Source organism: Capra hircus, chromosome 5, assembly GCF_001704415.2.
Source record: "Capra hircus breed San Clemente chromosome 5, ASM170441v1, whole genome shotgun sequence".
In the NCBI taxonomy this organism is placed as follows: domain Eukaryota; kingdom Metazoa; phylum Chordata; class Mammalia; order Artiodactyla; family Bovidae; genus Capra; species Capra hircus.
In genome coordinates, this window is record NC_030812.1 from 98,514,309 (window position 1) to 98,537,608 (window position 23,300).

The window sequence follows — 23,300 nt, forward strand, 5'->3', positions numbered from 1 at the left end:
GAGCCCAGCACCACGGTCATCTCCAGAACTCACTGAGCCCCATAGCAACTGTTGCCATAACCCCTCCTCCCCCCTCCCCCCAGCCCCAATCTAAACTGGCCAGCTCCTAGGTAAAAATACTAACCAGTCACCTAATAACATCCTTCCACAGGAATTTTCTTTGTCTTGAGGCCATAAAAATTGGCTACTAGCCCAGGAAAGTGTCAGCTCTCCCTTGAGCCGGCCCTCTGTTCCAAGAGTGTCTGCCATTCTAAAAAACTCTATTCTCCTCTCATTCTGTCTCGTGTCTGGAAATTTTTTTCCAACCCATGCAAAGACCAGGGCAGAAACAGTTTTATCTGTCCTTCCTTCTGCATTTTACCTTGCATAATTTCACTTCAGATGGTGACAGAACTGACAAGCAGAATATCTTTGAGACCACCTGGAAGAGTTTAAGCCTTTACTTCTTATTTTCATCACGCTTTTTTACTCTACTTTCCTCTCTGTTCTAATTTCCTTCCCCTGCCTCGGTGTCCCTGTCAGACAAATGTAGTGCTGATCGCAAAGCAGTCACTGGGACACCAGCTGCTTTTCTTTAGTTTTCTGCTTCCTCTTTAATTTTTTTATACATTGTATTTATTTATTTTGGTTGTGCTGTGTCTTTGTAGCTGCGCCGGCTTTTCTCTAGTTACAGCGAGAGGGGGCCTCTCTCTAGTTTCGGTGTGCGGGCTTTTCATTGTGGTGGCTTCTCTTGTTGCAGGGTATGAGTTCTAGGGCACTCAGACTTCAGTATTATGGATCCCGGGCTCAATAATTGTGGTGCTCGGGCTTAGTTGCTCCCCTGTATGTGGGATCTTCCCAGATCCGGGATCAAACTATGTCTCCTGCATTGGCTGCTGCTGCTTAGTCGCTTCAATCGTCTCCAACCTTGTGCGACCCTAGGGACTAAGCCTGCCAGGCTCCTCTGTCCAGGGATTCTCCAGGCAAGAATACTTGAGTGGGTTGTCCTGCCTTCCTCCAGGAGATCTTCCCAACCCAGGGATCTAACTCAGGTCTCTTTCAGGCAGATTCTTTACCAGTGAGCCACCAGGGAAGCCCTAGTTTTCTTCTTAATGTAAATACATTTGATCCTTCATATTAGCAGTTTTTACACTGGGGAGTCAATCATGGATGGAGAACTCAGGGTACCCAGGGCATGTGGGAGAGCAGACTGTAAGGAACCTGAGTGTGGTCAGATTCTGGTATCTGTGGCATCCATAGCAGGGGGAGGAGGATCTGGACCAAATTCCCCACAAATACCAAGAGTCGACTATATTTAGATATATTGAGGGGAAACAGGAAATCACTTCAAAATTCTGAAGTGATTCAGAATTTTCTGGGGAAAGACATGAAAAGGAAACAAGAGTCCTGATAATATTGCAGCAAAAATAGAAGTGAGCCTTTTCTTAAACAAAAATAAGACTTTTCTGATAAGAAAAATAAGGAAACAATGAACAGGTGGGGAAACGACAGAAACAAGCCTGAGAGAGTTAAAGCAATCTTGATTGCTCTTTAGCTGTTACTACTAACAAACACTTGTAGCTGTACTTGTCCTTCCCAAACCTAAACAAAGTCGATTACTCTCTGACTCTGTATGAATTATACTCTGCATCTGGCATTCTTTTCCTCTTGTGACATTTTTCATTTCAGAAAGAAGGCCACAGGCGATAACTTCAGAAAAGACCAGCCCCAGATATCCAGTTACCTGATGCCAGCTGTGGCTGTTTTGAAATTTTGCAAAAGAAGAAAAAGGAAGACCTTCCTTAGGATACAAAACCTCTCCCTATTTCCCAGAGGCAGGGCACAGTTCCTGAGGTGCTAGCCTCCTGAGTTTAGCATTTTGCCTGCCAAAGAATAAAGCTCTTTTCTGTTTCTCCAAAACTCTGTCTCTGTAATTTTTTGGATATCAGTATACAGAGAGTCAAGATTTTTGGCTCTAATAACACTAGCATAATAACATTATCATCTTGAATATTCTTGTAACATTCTGACTACTTTTTAAACTTTCTTTTTCTCTTTTTCTGTATGTGTGAGTGTGCACGCATGTGAATATGCACATACATGCTTCTGCACACTTCTGCTCAGGATGTTTTGTTTGAAACAGAAAATGCTTTTTATTTCGGTTTCAGTAGCCGCTTTAAAGCATAGCTCTCTCTTTAATTTCATCCCCTTTGAGATGGCCTTCTTAACACTTGATAATGAAACCATAATGTCCTAAAGCATGCCTTTTAATGAATCAAAGCAAGTCTTGTGTCACTAGTCATGTGTCACTTTTGTGAGAATTTAAGTGCCACTTGAAGGTTTTTTTCTTTGTGGGTCAGATGATGATTCTTTGTTTAATGAAGAAGAACATATGCTTTTCTCTTCACTATTTAGTGTAACTTCCCTCCTTTCCTGTACTTGTTTTGTGTTTGTTTCCCAGGGAGCAAACTATATAGATGATAGGATGACTCAATCTTCATCACATGATTTCTTTCCTTTTGCGAGATCTGATTAAATAAGCTGTGTTTTACTTCAGAGTAGCTTAACTCTAGTTTGGAGCTGTAAACGTAAAACTTTTTTTTTTTTTTTTTACATTAAAATTAAAACTGAAGAGTCGTCAAGTATGCAGTCAGATCACAAAGATGTGAGCAAACAGGAAGCTGATGAAAAGAAGCGAGGTAAGAACATTTTCAATTGTTCAGAATGAAAGCTATTTATTGAAATTATGAATCATAACTTCGTAACAAAAGTTTTGAAAGGCCTGAATAGGGTTTTGTAGTTTTTTTCCATCAACACACACACACAAAAAAATCCCTTTTTTATGTTAAATTAAAATTGGTAATTGATTATTTTTGTCTTTGTAATTCAGATTCACTTTATCTTAATTGATAATGAAGGAAGTTTATCCATACTGTAAAACTGTTCAAGATTAGGTTTCACTTTCACTAAATATTCAATCAAATCTGTACTTCAAGAGAGGTTAAATATGAACCATAGCCATTCAATGTCTAGAATACATATGTGATATGAAATAATTGGCAAATATTTGTAATATTTTAAAAGATTGTTTATGGGCCATGAGTAGGGTCAAGATAAACTACTCTTAATAGCAGAGTGGTTATCTCCCTGTTCTATTCTTATCTAAGCAATTGCTGGTACCCTAATACTCTTGAGATGTCTCTGGCAATTTTTAAATGGAGAAGGAAAGAAAATGTACTCAAAAGACAACAACAACAACACAAAACTTAGAAGACAATTTGGTAACATTGGCTGTTTTAAATAGAAAGTTCAGAGTAGGTAAGATCCAAATTCCAAGTCTATTAGTAACAGGACAATCTTTCAAAGTGTTTTGAACAGGGGTCCTTAAATAGGTAGAAACAGAGTTCAGGAAATGAAGCTAAAGTGCATTAAAGAAAGCAATCTGTGATTTAGTGATGCTGGTGAGTTTTAAAATTTGCCATTTAATTTTGTTTTAGTCTACCAGTGTTATGGGCTTCCCAGAGGGTGCAGTGGTAAAGAATCTGCCTGCCAGTGCAGGAGATGTGAGAGACTTGGGTTCGATTTCTGGGTCAGCCAGATCCCGTGGAGGAGGAAATGGCAACCCACTCCAATATTTTTGCCTGGAAAATTCCATGAGCCTGGAGGGCTACAGTCCAGGAGATCACAAAGAGTCAGATACAACTGAACACAAAAACGTGTACAAAAGCATTATGCAACCTTCAAAAATATTGTTGCAGTTCATATTAGCATGTATAAATGCTTTATTCCTCATTTTTTTCACAATTTAATAATTCTAAGGTTAGATCAAACAATGGGATCAAATATAAGATAACATGAAAATATCTAAAATAAAGTTTTAAGAGTATTTTCTACCCACTCATAAGACCAGTGTTAGTTTTTGCCTTATATATCAATAAACAGTGTAAATTTATATATTTTATTTATAAATTTATATGTAACACATAAATTATAAATTAAATTATATGTATTTGACATTTTAAACACCACTGAAATAGTACTAACTCAGTGTCATGTAATTCATTTCTAAACTCTTAATATTTTTAAACATTTTATTTTCTCTTATTCTTTCCACATATTGGTATTTTGTGATTTTTTTCTATAGCTGTGAACTCGGAAAAAGGGGATTTTATCTGGTTTTAAATTCATTGGCCACCCTGGATCTATTCTCTTATCTCCTTGGAGAAGATCAGAGTCAGAAACAGAGAAATTAGTTGTCAGTGAAACTTCCCAATGGGAAAAATAATTGGAACATTTAGCTATTTATATTATAACAGGGATGAATGTAGAACTATTTTAGTTACATTGTTAATTAAATATATTTTTATTAAGCTACTGTGGGATTTTTATTATTATTATTATTCCTTCATTGTACACACTGGGCTTCCCCAGTGGCTCAGTGATAAAGAATCTGCCTTGCAATGCAGGAGACTCAGGAGATGTAGGTTCGACACTGGGTCAGAAAGATTCCCCTAGAGGAGAGCATGGCAACCCACTCCAGTATGCTTGTCTGGAGAATCCCCATGGACAGAGGAGCCTTTGGGCTACAGTCCATAGGACTACAAAGAACCAGACACGACTAAAGTGACTGAGCATACATTCATTGTACACACTATGAGCAACTTCTTTGAAATTCATCTTTCAATACTAACTTCATACTGAGAGACCAACATTTTCTGTTGCTTTCCTTTTTGGATATTTGTACAAGTTGCAGGTAATGAGGATTGAGTAAAAGAGTAGAAACAAGGAACTTTAAAGATGAAAACTAATTATACTGAGTGTGCAAAACTAGATTTTAAGCCTTAGGAAGTAGGCAGATTAAATAGAGAATAATTGTGTAGCAGATTAAAGTATGTACCTGCATATTCAGAATTGAAATAAATTTCCAATTCTTTAGAGCTTTAAATCAAACTAAACATCACTCCAAGTTCCTACCTCACTGAGCTGACAGTATATTTAATCTTGGTGGTTCAGTGATATTGAATTGAGTAGGGTGTTTCCTACAGGGTTATATGAACTTTCCCAAATTTCGTAAGACATTGAATTTGAGGTTGAGGGTGTTTAGTTATCTCTTTTTACTGATTACTTAGAAGAAGGTATTTGTTATTGCTGTTCTTTAGTCAAGAAGTGGTGTCTGGCTCTTGGGAGATTTTCCAGATAAGAATACTGGAGTGGGTTGCTATTTAATATTTCCTTCTCCAGGGGATCTTCCCCACCCAGGGATTAAACCTGAGTCTCCTGCATTGGCAGGCAGATTCTTTACCACTGAGCCATCAGGGGTTATTTATATCAACATTCATAACCCCTTTGGTTCTAGTTCTGCTATTTCTGTGCTAATATAATGAAAGCCACTCTGTTTGCCACACTCATGACATACATCTTTGTTGAGACTGGTTTTTCTGCAGGTAGAATATCTCCATATGCTCCACAAAGTTGAATGATCTAGTATTTTGCCAACTTTGAGATATAAATGACTTATATCACTAGTACTTGAAGCATTTCTCATATTAGCAGGATGTGCACCATCTTCTTGCGGCTTATAAGTATTTCCTCTTTTTAAAGCCCTTTATAATTCTCAAAATACTCCCTTTAATAAACTAGAATTTTCTTTTCTTTTTTTTTTTAAATGAAGGAGTCACTAATTTCAACAATCATTCTGGAGAAAAGGATGGCAAGATAGCTGAAGACCTCCTTGAAACAATGAATAGGAAAATGATTTTAAAATAATTCTGCTTAATAGAGCAATAATTAACCTTCAACTCCTACTTATATGGTAATTAAAATATGGAAATATGGGAGAGCTAACACAGGAAAGTTAATAAAAGTTTTCACTATCCCTTCTCCAGTGGATCTTCCCCACCTGCTGAAGAGGGGATAGGCTACCCACTCCGATATTCTTGAGCTTCTCTGTGGCTCAGCTGGTAAAGAAACTGCCTGCAATGCAGGAGACCTGGGTTGGCCCCCTGGGTTGGGGAGATCCCCTGGAGAAGGGAAAGGCTACCCACTCCAGTATTCTGGCCTGGAGAATTCCATGGACTGTATAGTCCATGGGGTCGCAAAGAGTTGGACATGACCGAACAGCTTTCACTTTCTTTTATTTAATTCCTGTTATAAGCCAGACCTGAAAACATAGTACATAATATATCCTTTAACTTTAAAAAAGAGAGATGTTAATGGTCGAAGTCTCTTAAGGTCTATGTTCTGAAGTCCCAGAGTGTCACTTCTACCACATTCTATTGGTCAAAGGGAGACACAAGACCAATTCATATTCAAGTGTTGGGAAATGCAGTATATACCTCGTGATAGGAGAAATAGCATGATTGTGTACCAAAGGGGTGGTGGACACAGAAAGGCATGATTCTTTGGGGGCCATTTTTAACAATTTGTTACAGATAGGCAGAACAACAAAGTGTTAACTGAAAATATTAGCATATAAAACAGTGGGCAAATGATGATCATACTCATTTAAAATTACCAGTATTTGGGAGTATATGTAAAAATGGATTAAAAAGGTCTATGTGTGGAGGGATCTTAACACAAATGATAACACTGGCTATTTCTAAAGAGGATAAATTTAGATTTATTTTAAAATTAATTTCTTAGGAGGACTTCCCTGGCAGTTCAGTGGTTTAGACTCCAGGCTCCCAAGGCAGGGGATTCACATTCAATCCCTGGCCAAGGAACTAAGATCCCACGTGCCACATTGTACAGCCAAAAAAAAAAATTTTCATGATTGAAAATACTTATTTCTTTTATATATCCACTAAGGAAAAAATTTATCCAACAAAAAAAGCAACTAGTTCTTCACTAGGTAAAAAAAGACAGGGAGAATCAATTTTGTCAATAATTTTATTGTCTATCTTAAAGTATCTGCTATAATTTTTTACATTTCATGAAATTTTACATTAAGGATAAATATTTTATAATCAAATGAAATAATAAAAAATTTCATTTTTTCAAGAAACTTGCATACCAACTTTATTTTTTCCTTAAATGACCACTAACAAAAGAAAAACAATTCCTCACAAAGATTTGTTCTGTTCTACTGAATTTGTAGATCAGGACATACAGAACTAGAAAAAAAAGTGACTCGTCTAAGTTCCTTTGTTAGTGGTGAAAATCTCAATTCTAAATTTTTTAATTGATTATTCCGTGGTCTTTCAAATATACTATACTGCCTATCCTTTAAAATTAAACTTTTTATTAGTTATAAAGTAGATTTTCTTAGATTTTCTAGTAGATTTTTTAGTACTTGGAGCATTTCTCATATTAGCAGGAAGGATGTGTACTATGTTCTTGTGGCTTATAAGTATTTCCTCTTTTTAAAGCCCTTTATGATTCTCAAAATACTTCCTTTAATAAACTAGGATTTTCTTTTCTTTTTTTTTTAAATGAAGGAGTCACTAATTTCAACAATCATTCTGGAGAAAAGGATGGCAAAATAGGTTAGAAATATTCAAGGTTAGGATGTGCTAATATTTCACCATAGAAGGTTGTGGAAGGTCTGGAGGTGGCTTCAGGCTTGAGGAAATTCTACTAGAAAAGTCATATATTTGGTACCTTAGGCTATGGCAGTAAAGTTCATAGTAACATCCGGATTTGATTAAATGTTCTCCTGAGAAATTTCAGCCAAAAGGAAAAATCATGTTTCTTTTTTTTCCCATATGACAAACAGAGAAAGTACATTTTGTGTCATCTCCTTGTGAAATATTGCCATAGGAAGTTTGTCAGGTATGGTTTTGAACGCAAATTAGGTCTTTCTTTTACCCATTTCTTAATCCAAGTGGTGTTTCGTTTTGTTTCAGATGTTAACAACAAGCAGTACAAGCACTGTAAATGGAGACTGATTTTTGCATTAGCAATATCTGTAGTTATTAATGTTTTAACAAATATTGTTATTTATTTTTCAGGTGAGTAAATTACATCCTTTTATTTCTCAAATTTTATTTTTTGTTTTCAGAGCTTCCTACTGTATAATACTTTTCCTTTATGTCTCACTCATAATCTTTTCTCATTATTCTCACTCCCTTCCCATTATCCATGATATATATAGTGGGTATCAATGAATGAATGTTTATGAATTATACAATCTACATTAAAGCATAGGGAGGTGTAAAGATCATTATGACAAAATCTTTCACCCTGATAGTCTGAGCGGTTGAACTGAACTGATGCATAGGTCAGTTCTTATAGATAATACCACAGATAGTAGATAGGCGAACAAAAAGAGTATGCAAATGTCTGTTGCTCAAGAATTTTATCAATGATTTGTTGTCAGCTTTACCCAATTTAGTCATTCTTTCTTTTTTTTAAAATTTTATTCATTTATTTGTTGGCTGTGCTGAATCTTCATTGTTGCATGTAAGTTTTCTCTAGTTGCAGTGAGCAGGAGCTGCTCTCTAGTTGCAGTGTGGGAGCTTCTTATTGTGGTGGCTTCTCTTCTGACAAAGTACAGGCTCAGTTGTTGTGGTACACAGGCTTACTTGCCTCGAGGCATGTGGAATCTTCCTGGGTCAGGGATCAAACCCGTGTTCCCTGTATTGGCAGGTGGATTCTTAACCATTGAATCACCAGGGAAGTCTCATTTTAGCTATTCCGATGAGTGTGTGTTGGTACGTTTGTTGGTACCTATTGCAACTTTAATTGACATTCTCTCTCTCTCTCTCTTTTTTTTAAATCGACATTCTCTTGATGACCAATACTGTCAAGCTCCTTTTCACATTTTGTTGCTCAGTCACTCGGTCGTGTCCAATTCTTTGCGACCCCATGGACTACAGCATGCCAGGCTTCTTTGTCCTTTATTATCTCCCGGGCTTGCTCAAACTCATCTCCATTGAGTCAGTGATGCCATCCAACCATCTTCATACTCTGTCGTCCCCATCTCCTCCTGCCTTCAACCTTTCCCTGCATCAGGGTCATTTCCAATGAGTCAGCTCTTCGCATCAGGTGGCCAAAGTATTGGCTCTTCAGCCACAGCATCAGTCCCTCCAGTGAATACTCAGGATTGTTTTCCTTTAGGAAATCCTTTTCACAGTTACTGCTTTACAATTTGCTGCTCATTTAACCGCAATATATTGTGAAGGTGTATCCTTACCCTGATTCTAGAGGGAAAACGTCCAATTTTTCACTATTAAATAAGAAATTAGCTGTAGGGTTTTTTGTTTGTTTGTTTGTTTGTTTGTTTGGTAAATAGTCTATCAGGTTGGCATAGCTCCCCTCTATTCCTAGTTTACTGAGAATTTTTGCTGTGAATGAGTGTTAAATTTTTCAGATGCTCATATTGATATGATCATGTGATTTTTCTTTTTTAGCCTGTTGATAAGATGGATTATATTAACGGATTTTCAAATGTTGAATCATCCTTGCAGACCTGGGATAATCCTACTTTTTCATAGTGTATAATTCTCTTTGTACACTGTTAGATTTGTCTTTCTAGTATTTTGATAAGAATTTTTGGACCTATGCCCATGAGAGATATTGGTCTGTAACTTTCTCTTTTTTTTTAATGTCTTTGGTTTTGTGGTTAAGATAATGCTGGCCTCATGTAATGAGTTAAGATGCATTCCCTCTGATTTTATACTTTAAAAGAGGTTGTCGACAATTGCTGTTTTCTTCCTCAGTTGTTTGGTAGTGAACACATCTGAGCCTGTTGGTTTCTATGTTTTAGGACGTTCAGTTCAGTTCAGTCGCTCAGTCGTGTCCGACTCTTTGCGACCCCATGAATCCCAGCACGCCAGGCCTCCCTGTCCATCACCAACTCCCGGAGTTCACTTAGACTCACGTCCATCGAATCAGTGATGCCATCCAACCATCTCATCCTCGGTCGTCGCCTTCTCCTCCTGCCCCCAACCCCTCCCAGCATCAGTCTTTTCCAATGAGCCAACTCTTCACATGAGGTGGCCAAAGTACTGGAGTTTCAGCTTTAGCATCATTCCTTCCAAAGAAATCCCAGGGCTGATCTCCTTCAGAATGGACTGGTTGGATCTCCTTGCAGTTCAAGGGACTCTCAAGAGTCTTCTCCAACACCACAGTTCAAAAGCATCAATTCTTTGGTGCTCAGCCTTCTTCACAGTCCAACTCTCACATCCATACATGACCATAGGAAAAACCATAGCCTTGACTAGACGGACCTTAGCTGGCAAAGTAATGTCTCTGCTTTTCAATATGCTATGTAGGTTGGTCATAACTTTTCTTCCAAGGAGCAAGGGTCTTTTAATTTCATGGCTGCAATCACCATCTGCAGTGATTTTGGAGCCCAAAAAATAAAGTCTGGCACCATTCCCACTGTTTCCCCATCTATTTCCCATGAAGTGATGGGACCAGATGCCATGAGCTTCGTTTTCTGAATGTTGAGCTTTAAGTCAACTTTTTCACTCTCCTCTTTCACTTTCATCAAGAGGCTTTTTAGTTCCTCTTCACTTTCTGCCATAAGGGTGGTGTCATCTGCATATCTGAGGTTATTGATATTTCTCCCAGCAATCTTGATTCCAGCTTGTGCTTCTTCCAGCCCAGCGTTTCTCATGATGTACTTTGCATATAAGTTAAATTAGCAGGGTGACAATATACAGCCTTGACGTATTCCTTTTCCTATTTGGAACCAGTGTGTTGTTCCATGTCCAGTTTTAACTGTTGCTTCCTGACCTGCATAGAGGTTTCTTAAGAGGCAGGTTAGGTGGTCTGGTATTCCCATCTCTCTCAGAATTTTCCACAGTTTATTGTGATCCACACAGTCAAAGGCTTTGGCATAGTCAATAAAGCAGAAATAGATGCTTTTCTGGAACTCTCTTACTTTTTCCATGATCCAGCGGATGTTGGCAATTTGATCTCTGGTTCCTCTGCCTTTCTGATAGATATGAGCCTATTTACATTGTTTATTTCTTCTTTTGTGAGTTTTGGAAGATTGCATCTTTCAAGGAATTGGTCCATTTTACATAAGTCATTAAGTCATTAAGCTTGCGGGCATTAACTTGTTCATAGTATTCCTTTATTATCTTTTGTGGCATGTGTAGTGATGTTGTCTCTTCTATTTCTGATATGATTAATTTATCTCTCCTTTATTTTCTAAGTTAACTTGGCTAGAGGCTTACTGATTTTATTGTTCTTTGCAAAGAAAGGGCTTTTTTGCTTTTGTTAACTTTTTCTATTAATTTCCTGTTTTCTGTTTAATTGTTTTTTGCTCTGTGATTCTTATTATTTCTGCTGTGTTTTTCTTCGGTTTAATTTTCACTTCTTTTCCTAGTTGCCTAAGAAAGGAATGTAGATTGATTTTAAAACTTTCTTGTTTTCTAACATATGAATTCAGTGCTGTTTATTTTTTCTAAGGACTGGTTTTGCTTCTTCCCATCAATTTTGATGAGTTGTGTTTTCATGTTTGTTTAATTCAAATTGCTTTTAAAATTCTCTATATTTCTTTTTTGACCCATGTGTTATTTAATAGTGTATTCTTTAATCTTTACATATTTTAGGGATTTCCAACTATCTCTCTGTTCTTTATTTCTATTTTGATTTCACTGTGATCAGAAAAACATAATTAATTTTTCTTTTGATTTTGTTAGTGTTAATAGTTATGTTAACTATTAATTTTAATATTTTATCATTTTATTTGTATGTTTATATAAGCATTCAGATTATCTGCAAATAATAGTGATTTTATTTATTCTATTGAAATCTTTATATCTTTTTATATATTTATATTGCTTCATTTCACTGGCTAATACTTCCAGTAAAAAGTTGAGAACTAGTGAGAACTTGCATCTTTACCTCATTCTTAATATACATAAGAAAGTTTTAAATATTTCTCTACTAAGAATAAATATGGATATTATTAATCAAATAAAGATTATTTGATTATTCTTAATTAAATAATTCCTAGATAGCCAAAGAGTTTTATTCTAAAAGGACATAGAATGTTATCAAGTACTATTGAGAAATGCTTAGTTTGTCTCTTATTTCTGTTAATGTGTTGAGTTACACGGGTTTTACAAAATGTTAAAGTAAACCTTCCTATCTGGAGTAAACTCAATTTGATCATAAAATATTAACCTTTGTAACATTCTTGAATTAACCTGGCTAATATTTTGCTTATTATAATATGTACATATGCTCATGCAAGGCTGGACTATAATTTCCCATTTTGATAATAGTGTTGTCAGCAATACTGAAATTATGTGAAAGTGTTAGGTGCTCAGTCATGTCAGATTCTTTCCAACCTCATGGACTGTAGCGCACCAGGCTACTCTGTCCTTGGGCTTCTCCAGGCCAGAATACTGGAGTGGGTTGCCATTCCCTTCTCCGGGGGATCTTCCCAACACAGGGATCAAATTCAGGTCTCCCACGCTGCAGGCAGATTCTTTACTATCTGAGCCACCAAGATTATGCTAGCCTCTCAAACTGAGCTGTTTTTACAGGAATCTTTTGATTTCTTCCTACTCTGTTTTCTGAAAAAGATTGGGTAACATTGCTACATCTTACCTAAATGATGAGATGTGTTCACACCTGAAGCCACCTGGACTGGGAGATTTCTTTGTGTGGAATTTTTTTCATTAAAAGTTTATTTCTTCACTACACAGAGTATTTATTCACATTTACCTTTCCCTTGTCAGTTTTGCTGTGTTGTTTAGAAATTTCTCTTTTATTCCTAGTATTGCTAATTTGTCTACTTCCCTTTAAAAAGGTGTTTTTCTTTTTTCAGCTAATGTTCTATCTGCTTTAGATTATTCAAAAAGCCAACAATGAGTTTCTTGACTCTTTTGCTTTATATTAGTTTCTATTCAATTGTTTTCTGGTCTTATTTTTTTAATGGAGTCTTTCTACTTTTTACTTTTAATTTATCACTCTAATTGTTTGAGATAGCTAATAAAAAAAAACATAAATTTAAACCAATAAATTTTCCTCTAGGATTAAAGGAAATGTACTGTGTGGTTCAGTGGTTAGGATGCCTTGCTTTCTTTGCTGAGAGTCTGGGTTCTATCCCTTGTCAGGGAACTAAGCTCCCACAAGCCACATGGCATGGCCAAAAATAAAAGAGAAAGACCCACAAGCTTAGTTATATTCATAATTTTTAATATGATATATATCACATATATAAAAAGATAAGTAATTACCTTTCATTTAAAACACATTTTATTTCTCAAGATTTCTTCTTTTTTTTTTCCTTTGATTCATGAACTATTTAGCATTGTGTTTCTTAATCTACAGCCTTTGATGATTAAAAAAAATTTTTATTGGTATATGGCTCAATTCTACTACAGTCAGGTGGCACACTGTTAATGTTTTAAACCTTCTAAAATCTGTTGTTAAAACTTTATTGTCCCACATTTTAGTAAGTGTTTTGAGTGCTTTTATGAGAATGTATATTCTGTAGTTGCTGCTTTTAGCTCTTGGTGTATGTCAACTCAATTTTGTTACTTATGGTGTTCAAATGTTATTATTCTTAGATATTTAGACATGGGCTTCCCTGATAGCTCAGTTGATTAAGAATCCGCCTGCAATCCAAGAGGCCCTGGTTCAATTCCTGGATCAGGAAGATCCGCTGGGGAAGGGAAAAGCCAACCACTGTAGAATTCTTTGTCTTCCCTTGTGGCTCAGATGGTTAAAAATCTGCCTGCAATGCAGGAGACCTGGGTTTGACCCGTGGGTTGGGAAGATTCCCCTGGAGAAGGGAGTGGCGACCCACTCCAGTATTCTGGCCTAGAGAAATCCATGGCCTGTAGAGTCCATGAGGTCGCAAAGAGTCAGACACAACTGAGTGACTTTCACTTTCACTTAGACGTTTGGACCGTTGTTTTATCAGTATTTAAGAGAAGGGTGCTAAAATGTTTACCATCTACAGGTACTTGGCATGAGGTGTTTAGGAGTGATAATTTAACTAATAGTTTTATCTTTATGCACCATAGACCACCAGCATCCCATTTACAACTGGTGACTGGGTCAATGCCTTTAATGCAGATCACTTTGGAAAACCAATAGCATATCTCATCCTTAAGGTTCTGTTCCCTTAGAACCACTTTTGATACCAAAAACTTATTCAGTCTGGGAGTGTTCAGAAAAGTTGATGGCACAAATATTACAAGAATACAACTTTATTTTATTTTATTTCTACTATTTCTATATATTTCAAAATGATCACCACGATAAAACTAGTTTCCATAGAAAAGATTTTAATATAAGAACTATGCATGACACAACTGGAAGGAACTGTGAAGAGATGATGTGGAAGGCTAAAGAGGAAATAGTCGCTAAAGATTTTGGCTTAAAGCACTAGTATGTTTAGAGAACCCCCAGGTGAGGAAAGTCTATATACATCTAACTGCAGCGACTACAAAAGGAAACTCATGAAAAGGCTTGTGAACTTACTATGCACAGTGCCTCCAACAATAATGAATTCTGCTTTATTTTCATCTTCTAAATTTCACATGAGTTCTTTCTGTTGATTAACCTGGAACCACACAATGATGGTGGTATCTAGTTACAACTGGAAACCGGGTACATGTCTTGTTAGTTATATAGTGTTTTATTATTTTCATTGCTTTCTTAGAGATTAAAATCTGTCCTAGATTTATAACAGTCTAAAATAAATCAATATTTTTAGTACCACCTGATTTCGTTACATTTTATTTAGCTGGAAATGGCAAAAGTGACTTAACATGTGTGAAATCACATTGACTGCTCTAGGAAGGCCTATGAATCACTGAATTTGGAATTGAAAGCAAAATGAGTGTCCTGTCACATTCTGGACTGTTCTCATTTAACCTAACATGAAGTCGGTTTTCAACTTGTTACGGGATAGACATGCAATTCTGGCCATGAGCATCACCTTTTTTTGTCACAATCCCGTCCTTTTTCAATGGTCTCAAAACACAGTGGCATATTATTTCATCTGATTCTTAAAATATGTATTTGTCTCCGCTCTAGTTAAAGAAGATAGGGTTGCTCAGTATTTCTGCCCAGATAATTGGATCGGTTTCCAAGATAAATGCTATTATTTTTCTGAAGAAGAAGAAGATTGGAATTCAAGTAGATACAACTGTTTGTCTCAAAATGCTAGCCTAGTTATGATTGCCACAACAAAAGAAAAAGTAAGTAATATCCATTCCTTATCAATTGCATTAATTAGAGATACTGGAAGTATTCAAATTTCACTATGGTCTTTAAAGCATTTCAAACATGCCTGCTTATATATGCAAAATGTCACAGAAGTTTAGAACATGTCATAGAAGATAAACTTGAAAAAGCTAGTGATATTTTGTTTGGATAGTTTAACATTCTGATCAAGTTGTAGACTTGAGAGCTAGCTTCTCCATTTTAAGGAATATGAATAGAAGAGCTTAACACTATTTGGAAAACTTTTAAAACCCTTGAAGAGGAAGGATGGAATTCTCCTTTTCACTTCCTTGGTGGAAATTTCCTCTGGCTACTCAATCTTGCTTCCCTGTCTTTCTCTGAGATATCATGGCAGCCTCTGTCAGAGTGCTCATTATCAACAATGCAATAGGTGTAATTGAAAGTTTCCCTCTAGGCTGAAGTCATGAGTTTCCAGTGGCCAGATTGCCACATTTTATCTGAAATTATATCCATTGCTGTAGCATATAGGCAGGTACAAATTAAAAGACTAATGAATCTTTGTTCAAAAAACATTGATGGAAAAATGCAATAAATAAAGAGAATCTCCAAGAGCTTTAACAAGCGTGAGACCCTGTACGTCTGCACTTATGAAATCTGTTCTTTCCCTGAGTGACTTACATGGCAAGTATATTTTTTACTTTAGTTTCATTTCTTTAAAAGTAAAGGGTCAATTTAAAAGGTAATTAACTTCATTAAAATTTGTGTGTGTTCTTCCCAGATGACTCAGTGGTAAAGAATCCGCCTGCCAATGTGGGAGATGAAGGAGAGGCGGGTTCCATCCCTGAGTCAGAACAATCCCCTGGAGAAGGAAATGGCAACCCACTTCAGTATTCTTGCCTGGGAAATTCCACAGATGGAGGAGCCTGGCGGGGCTGCAGTCCATGGTGCTGCAAAGAGTAGGACACGATTGAGCGATTAAAGCAGCGATAACAAGATTGTTTAAATGTACAGCAGCCCAGTGGTCCACATTGCTAAAAGAACTGTGTATCACTTTCAGGGTAAACAATGTATAGCTATGCAATCTGCCTGATTGGTTCAAATTTAAATAGATACAGACTAGGCTGGGGCAATTTATAGATCAGCGTAAGGAAACTAAGCCATTTTGGAAACAAGAAAAGACAGAGAAAAACCTGAATAAAATGTGAAAAACTAGATATGTTAAGAGTAGACATACCAAGTCAAAAAGTAAGATGCAGGCTTAATTTAATGCAAAGAACTTCTGTAGCCAATGGTTTCACTGCTGAATTTAACAAGACTCTTGATATGAACACTCTGAGAAATCCTTAAACAGTCCTTACAGTTCCTTTTGGGGAAAAAAGTCTAACTTAGCAGCAAGATAAAAAAAAAAATTACAAGTGACGAACAGAATGAGGTTGTTACTACATATTGCATATACAATATTGCGTATTGTATCTGTGAAGAAGTAATGAAAGTAACATAAAAGAACTTTATACATCTGTGTCTCTTTTAGCGATACAACATTGTAAAGTAATTAACCTCCAATTAAAATAAATAAATTTATATTTAAAAAAACAAAAACAGAAAACAACAAAAAAGAATTTTAAAAGGCTATTTTTAAATAGTTTAATTAAAATATTACAAATGTTTATTTAAATTGCAAAGTATTTTCTTAGTTAAAACGAGATAAAGCTTGCTTCGTGAAAATTTTCCCCTATTTATTTGCACCTATTTAGAATTACCTTGTCTTTTTAACAAGTAGCTCCATGAGCTACTCTTTTTATTAAGCAAATAATGTTTGATATTTTTCATATGACATTTTCTTGAACCTTGTCACTTCCCAGTTCCCGGTCATCAAAAGTGCGGCTCCACATCTTCATCCAATTTTTCCAGCTATTCAGTGCAATATATCCTATTGATTTCCAATACATACATCCTGTCTTGCTTTTCTGCCTTAAAACAAGCTCTTTCCTAAGCGTAGAAAATGAATTGTCCTTTTCTCCCTGGATTCTGTATTTGTCATGGAATCTTTTACTCTTTCCAGATACACCTCTTACACTGCATCCTATGTGATGGTCTCCTGCAAAGACGGGGACGCTTCTTCTATACACTAAAATTTCACTCTGTATTTATTATACTCATAATCTTCTCATTTAGTAGAATGTTTTCTTAACTCTAAGTTTGCATGGATTTGCTCACTCTACAGGAAACTCTGTGAATTCAGGGACACTGTTTTCTTAATAGATTCCTTTGTAAACCCATAGCTTGGCTCAGCAAATTGGATTTTTTTTTTTCAAATAAATTCATGAAATGCTATAGAAGATGGTATATTAAAATGCCAAGGTTATTGGTATCACTGTTACCAGGTAGGAATGGACCACAGTGTTGTGATATGTCATAATCCTTTGTATTTATATAAAACTGAAACGTGGAGTGATACAAAGTCAAGATCATGGTTTTGCAACTATTTGGGGGCAGGTAGACTCAGTGACTTTCTGTGTAGAACATAATTTTACGGCATGAAAGGCTGTAAGGTAGGAAAATTTTTCAACATCAAATGAATAAGGAGAAATATCAGAAAAAAATAAAAATTTCCCCCCTGAATGATGTCTTTAGAAATGTAAATATTAGGTAAAAAAAAAAAAATTGAAATTTGGGAATTAAGTTCTAAAGGAACTGGATACATGAAAGATGTGTGTGTATGGGTGTGCAAACACATGATAGTTGGAAGAAATGCTGAAGTAAAATATTACATTAAATTCAATGTACTAGTATTTACTGGGAAGTGAAAAAAACATTATAATACATATCTGATGATTAGGAAGTCTGTGTAAGAACTCAGTTGAAAAGTCTAGCTTTCTAGGAATTCACAGACTAAAAATCTCGGAGGAATAGAGTTTCATACTGAATATTTATCAATTTGGAATCAAAAATGTCTTAAAGAAAATTTCTCTGATAAATTTCTCTCTTTGTTTCATAAATGAGAAAATTGAGAGTCAGAAGGTAAAATACTTTTTCACAATCACATAGCTATTTTCCAGTGAAACTAGGATTTGAAGCTTTGTCACCTTTTTCCTCACAACCTGCAAAGCAAGAGGGATACAATAAGTTGTAGTGAAAAATGACAAATAAAATTATGAATTTTATTTTGTCTCTAAAGCGTTTTCTTAAGCGATTCAAGCGCACTTCTGATCACTGGATTTGGCAAGACATGACAGAAAATTTAACAGGACAATGGGTGGATGAAAACATACATAACAAAGGGTGGGTGTCTTTTTTCTGGGATTATTTAAGTTTAGGTAGTGCAGCTTTCTGGGCTTCTTTGGTAGCTCAGGTGGTAAAGAATTCACCTGCAATGCAGGTAACCGAGGTTCAATTCCTGGGTTGGAAAGTTACCCTGGAGAAGGGATAAGCTACCCACTCCAGTGTTCTTGGGCTTCCCTGGCGGCTCAGTTGGTAAAGAATTCGCCTGCAGTGCAGGAGACCTGGGTTTGATCCTTGGGTTGGGAAGATTCCCTGGAAGAGGGAATGGCAACCCAACCCAGTATTCTTGCCTGGAGAATTCCCATGGACGGAGGAGCCTAGGGGGCTACAGTCCATGGGGTCGCAGAGTCGGACGCGACTGAGTGACTAAGTGCACACACATGGTGCAGCCTTCTAGAATCTGTACATTAGGATATTTCTGTACAGTCCTTGATTTGTCTGCATGTTGGAAAAGTGGACTAAGGATTAGTGTATCATGTATTAAGACTGGTTTCAAGAGTCAACCAGAGAGGTTGGAAATCAAGATATAAGAGAAAAACAAATATTGTATGTTAACACATATATATGGAATCTAGATAAATGGTCCTGATGAATCTATCAGCAGGGCAGGAACAGAGACACAGACGTAGACAATGGACTTGTGAACATAGCAGTGGAAGAAAAGAGGGAGACAAATTGAGAGAGTGGCATTACGCTTTACCCTCTGAGCCACAGTGGGCCTGTATATACACTGCCATGTGTGAAATAGCTAGCTAGTGGGAAACTGCTGTATAACATAGAGAGCTTAGCTCAGTCCTCTGTGATGACCTCGGTGGATAGAATAGGAGGTGGGAGGGTGGCTAAAGAGGGAGGGAATATATGTATACATATAGTTGATTCATGATGCTGTAAAGTAAAAAATAACAGCATTGCAAAGCAATTATATATCAATTTAAAAATGAAAAAAAAAAAAGATATAGGGGAAAAGACTTCTTAGTTGGTTACTTTGAAAGTGAAGACCTGAGATTCACATACACAGTAAAAGTAGACTTTTTCATGATTTTACCCTATTTTCTGTAATCTTATATCTCTTTCACAAGCTTCATGCTATCTGTTTGCTAACAAGTTTCACAGTTTAAGGTAAATTTGTTTATTTTAAATGCTTTTATTTGCACTGATATTTGCAATTTAACTTGGGCTTCATACCTTCTATTTTACAACATGGAGTATTGGACCTAAAAAATTGAGTTCACTGCATATATGACCCATTATAAACACCCCAAATTGTGACTGCCAGCCTTAGGCATTTAGTCTATGCTAGAATTTCTCAATAGCAGAAAAAATGGCCATTTTGGACCACATCGTTCTTTCCTATGTGGAGGGAGCACTTTCTTGTGCACAATAGGATGTTGGCAACATCTCTGGCCTCTACTCATGAGACAGTAGCAATTCCCCCTGCCCCACTCCTCTTGAGGCAACCAAAAATGTCTTTAGATATTTCCAAGTGTTCCTTGCAAGGGCTGGTGGAAGGCAAACTCACCCCAGGGTTAAGAACCATTGGTTTCTACAAATTGACGACTCTACCTATAACATGTAACTTAGTTTAACAAACACAAATTCTTGGAAGGGAGACTCCTTTGGTCCAATTTGGTACAGGCATCTTAACCCTAGCAAGAAAAGACTGTAGCAGCATACTTTTCCAGAGCTCTAGACAGATAATATTTTTTAAAAAGGTGTCATTGACCAAGAGAGAAGTCATAGGACTCCCTAATACATAGTGTTTGATTCCTTTATTGTAGGATTAATATGACAGAGAATGAAATATGTTTTTACCTTAATGAAGATGGTGTTGCAACAGCTAGATGCTACACAGAAAGGAAATGGATTTGCAGGAAAAAAGTGCACTAAATCAGTTTCTGACAGTGGACTTAACATCCAAGAGTAAGATGGTTTTAATATTTATCAACTTTTCCCCTTTCCTTTTGTTGAAAATTCAACATTTCACTGCTTTAATATTATAGCCTGATGACACAGCTGGATGATTGTGAAAGCAATTTTCGTATTAGTTTTCTACTTTTTAAATGGTCTGGATCTTTGTTTATCTGTATCAATTTTAAAAGAATCATGCAATTTCACAGAATCTCTAGGTTAATTTTGGGAGTGTTGTATTTACATATTATTTTCTTATTCATTTACAATATATGTCTTGTATTGATTTTTGTCTTATATAGCATAATTTTTCTAAACATTTATTACATAGTATTTATTATATGTGTCTCTATTTTATGTATCTATTGCTTTTGCAATTATATACTTTTATTATCTTTTAAATTAGTTATTTTTATTAGCAAGGTAATTTTTTTAGGTATTCTTGTTCTGTTCAACATACTCTCTGATAATTCATAATTTTCTAATAATTTGTGGATTCATTTAAATACTGGAAAACACAGCATCTAGTAGTAAGAATTTTATTTTTCCTATATTGTAAAAATTAGTTATTTCTTGTATAATTAAAATGGGTGTAATTTCCAGGACAATATTGATGGTAAAAATTGTTTAACATTTTAAAGAAAACGTTTCTGATATAACATGAGTCGTGTTGTATCTAGTTTTTTATATCTTTTTCTTAAAAGTTAGGTTGGTTCTTTTCTATTTCTATTTGCTAAGAGATTTGTTTTGTAAGAAGAGACTTCATTTTCTTGTACGCTTTTGTTTGCTGCATCTGTTACAATGTTGTGATGGTTTCTATTCCTTAATCTTTTAATGTAGTGAATGACATTTTAAATTTTCTAATGTTAAGAGACTGCTTTACATTCCTAGATAAAATTCAATTTGGTCATGACATGATATCCTATTTATTTTAGGTATATTCATTTTGATATTTATTTTTTAACACTGTCTCGTGTAATTACCCTAAAATTTTCCTTAGGAAATCAGGGATTATAGTTTGAATAATTCAGTGATGACACGGTTGAAAAATGTGCTGCTTTACATTATGCTATAAAATTGTGAATGATAAATTTCATATGGCTTGAAAATTCATTCCTGATCACATTTTCTGCATATATATCTTTTTTAGATATGCACTTATGATTTTCAATGAAGAGGAGCAGCAGCCTTTGAGAGAGCTGCTAGAAAAGAGTACTCATGGACATCATGACATAATGATGTCACCAACGTTGAATGCTGGAGTCAGAGAGCTGCAGCCTCTAGAAGATTTCTATTGTTTCAACTAAAAAAAAAAAAATCTCATTTTCTCCTGATATGAGAAACAAAATTAGAAAAGACACATTTGACAGTAACGAAGTCTGATATTATCCCTGGCTCTCAGTAGGAAAGGGGTTTCCTAGGTGGCTCAGTGGAAAAAGAATCCACCTGACAATCCAAGATTTGCAGGAGACACAGGTTCAAACCCTGGGTCGGAAAGATCCTCTGGAGAAGGAAATAGCAACTCACTCCTATATTCTCTTTTTTTCTTTTGTTTATTTTATACAGTATTTTATTTTTAAAAATTTTTTATTTAAATTTATTTATTTTAATTGGAGCCTAATTACTTTACAATATTTTTTGGGTCATTTTTATCTTTATTATTTTATTTTATAAATATACTATTAAATGTTTACATAATCTATCATGTGGATGTGCTATAAATTACATTCCAATTTTACTGGCTATCTTTAGGTTTTCTCTTCCACCATTTTTCTCCATTATGAATGATGTCTGAGTGACCATCTCTATGTAAGCATTTCCTTTGTTTCAAATTCTTATATGAGTTAATAGAGAAATACCTTTGCAAGAGCACACTGGTCCTTTAATTTACCCAGATAATTTGTTATTAGGTTTCTTTATTTTTTTTTTTATGAGAAGATAATACCAGCAATCATTTATCAGGGGATCACTATTTATCAACATTGTGCCATTTTACATATATTATCTCATTTATTCTCCAAGTATCCCAAAGGGTAGATATTATTATTCCCTTTTTTTTTTTTTTTTTACTTTACAATACTGTATTGGTTTTGCCATACATTGACGTGAATCTGCCATGTGTGTACATGAGTTCCCAATCCTGAAGTCCCCTCCCACCACCCTCCCCATATCATCTCTCTGGGTCATCCCAGTGCACCAGCCCAAAGCATCCTGTATCCTGTATTGAACCTAGCCTGGCAATTCATTTCTTACATGATAGTATACATGTTTCAATGCCATTTTCACAAATCATCTTACCCTCTCCCTCTCCCACAAGGCCCAAAAGTCTGTTCTATACATCTGTGTCTTTTTTGCTGTCTTGCATACAGGGTTATCATTACCATCTTTCTAAATTCCATATATATGTGTTAGTATACTGTATTGGTGTTTTCTTTCTGCCTTACTTCACTCTGTATAATCGGCTCTGGTTTCATCCACATCATTAGAACTGATTCAAATGTATTCTTTTTAATGGCTGAGTAATATTCCATTGTATATATGTACTCCAGCTTTCTTATCCATTCATCTGCTGATGGACATCTAGGTTGTTTCCATGTCCTGGCTATTATAAACAGTGCTGCGATGAACATTGGGGTACACGTGTCTCTTTCAATTCTGGTTTCCTTAGTGTATATGCCCAGCAGTGGGATTGCTGGGTCATAAGGCAATTCTATTTCCAGTTTTTTTAAGGAATCTCTACACTGTTTACTTTACAATATTGTATTGGTTTTGCCATACTGGAGAATCCCATGGACAGAGGAACTTGGTGTGCTTCAGTCCACAGGGTTGCGAAGAGTCGGACATAACTGAGCAACTGAGCACATGTGCCCTGAACAGGAAGAAATAACATCTGAACACTGTAAACAATCTGAATGTATCCTCACTGGATAAGCCAGTGCATAACCAATTCCCTTCTCCCACTATTCTGAAGATTTTTTGCTAAATAATAATGCTCTTCATGAGCTCATGAGTTCTGTGATGCGCGGAAC

General features: G+C 35.8%; 1 protein-coding gene across 1 annotated transcript; it reads left to right on the plus strand.

The window, feature by feature from the left end:
- LOC102173270 (C-type lectin domain family 2 member D) lies at positions 2,517 to 19,949 on the plus strand. Its single transcript, XM_018049057.1, has 5 exons — positions 2,517 to 2,678; positions 7,824 to 7,928; positions 14,932 to 15,095; positions 18,260 to 18,363; positions 19,748 to 19,949. Exons 1-5 carry the CDS (start codon positions 2,624 to 2,626, stop codon positions 19,947 to 19,949), a joined length of 630 nt encoding a protein of 209 aa, XP_017904546.1. The 5' UTR covers positions 2,517 to 2,623.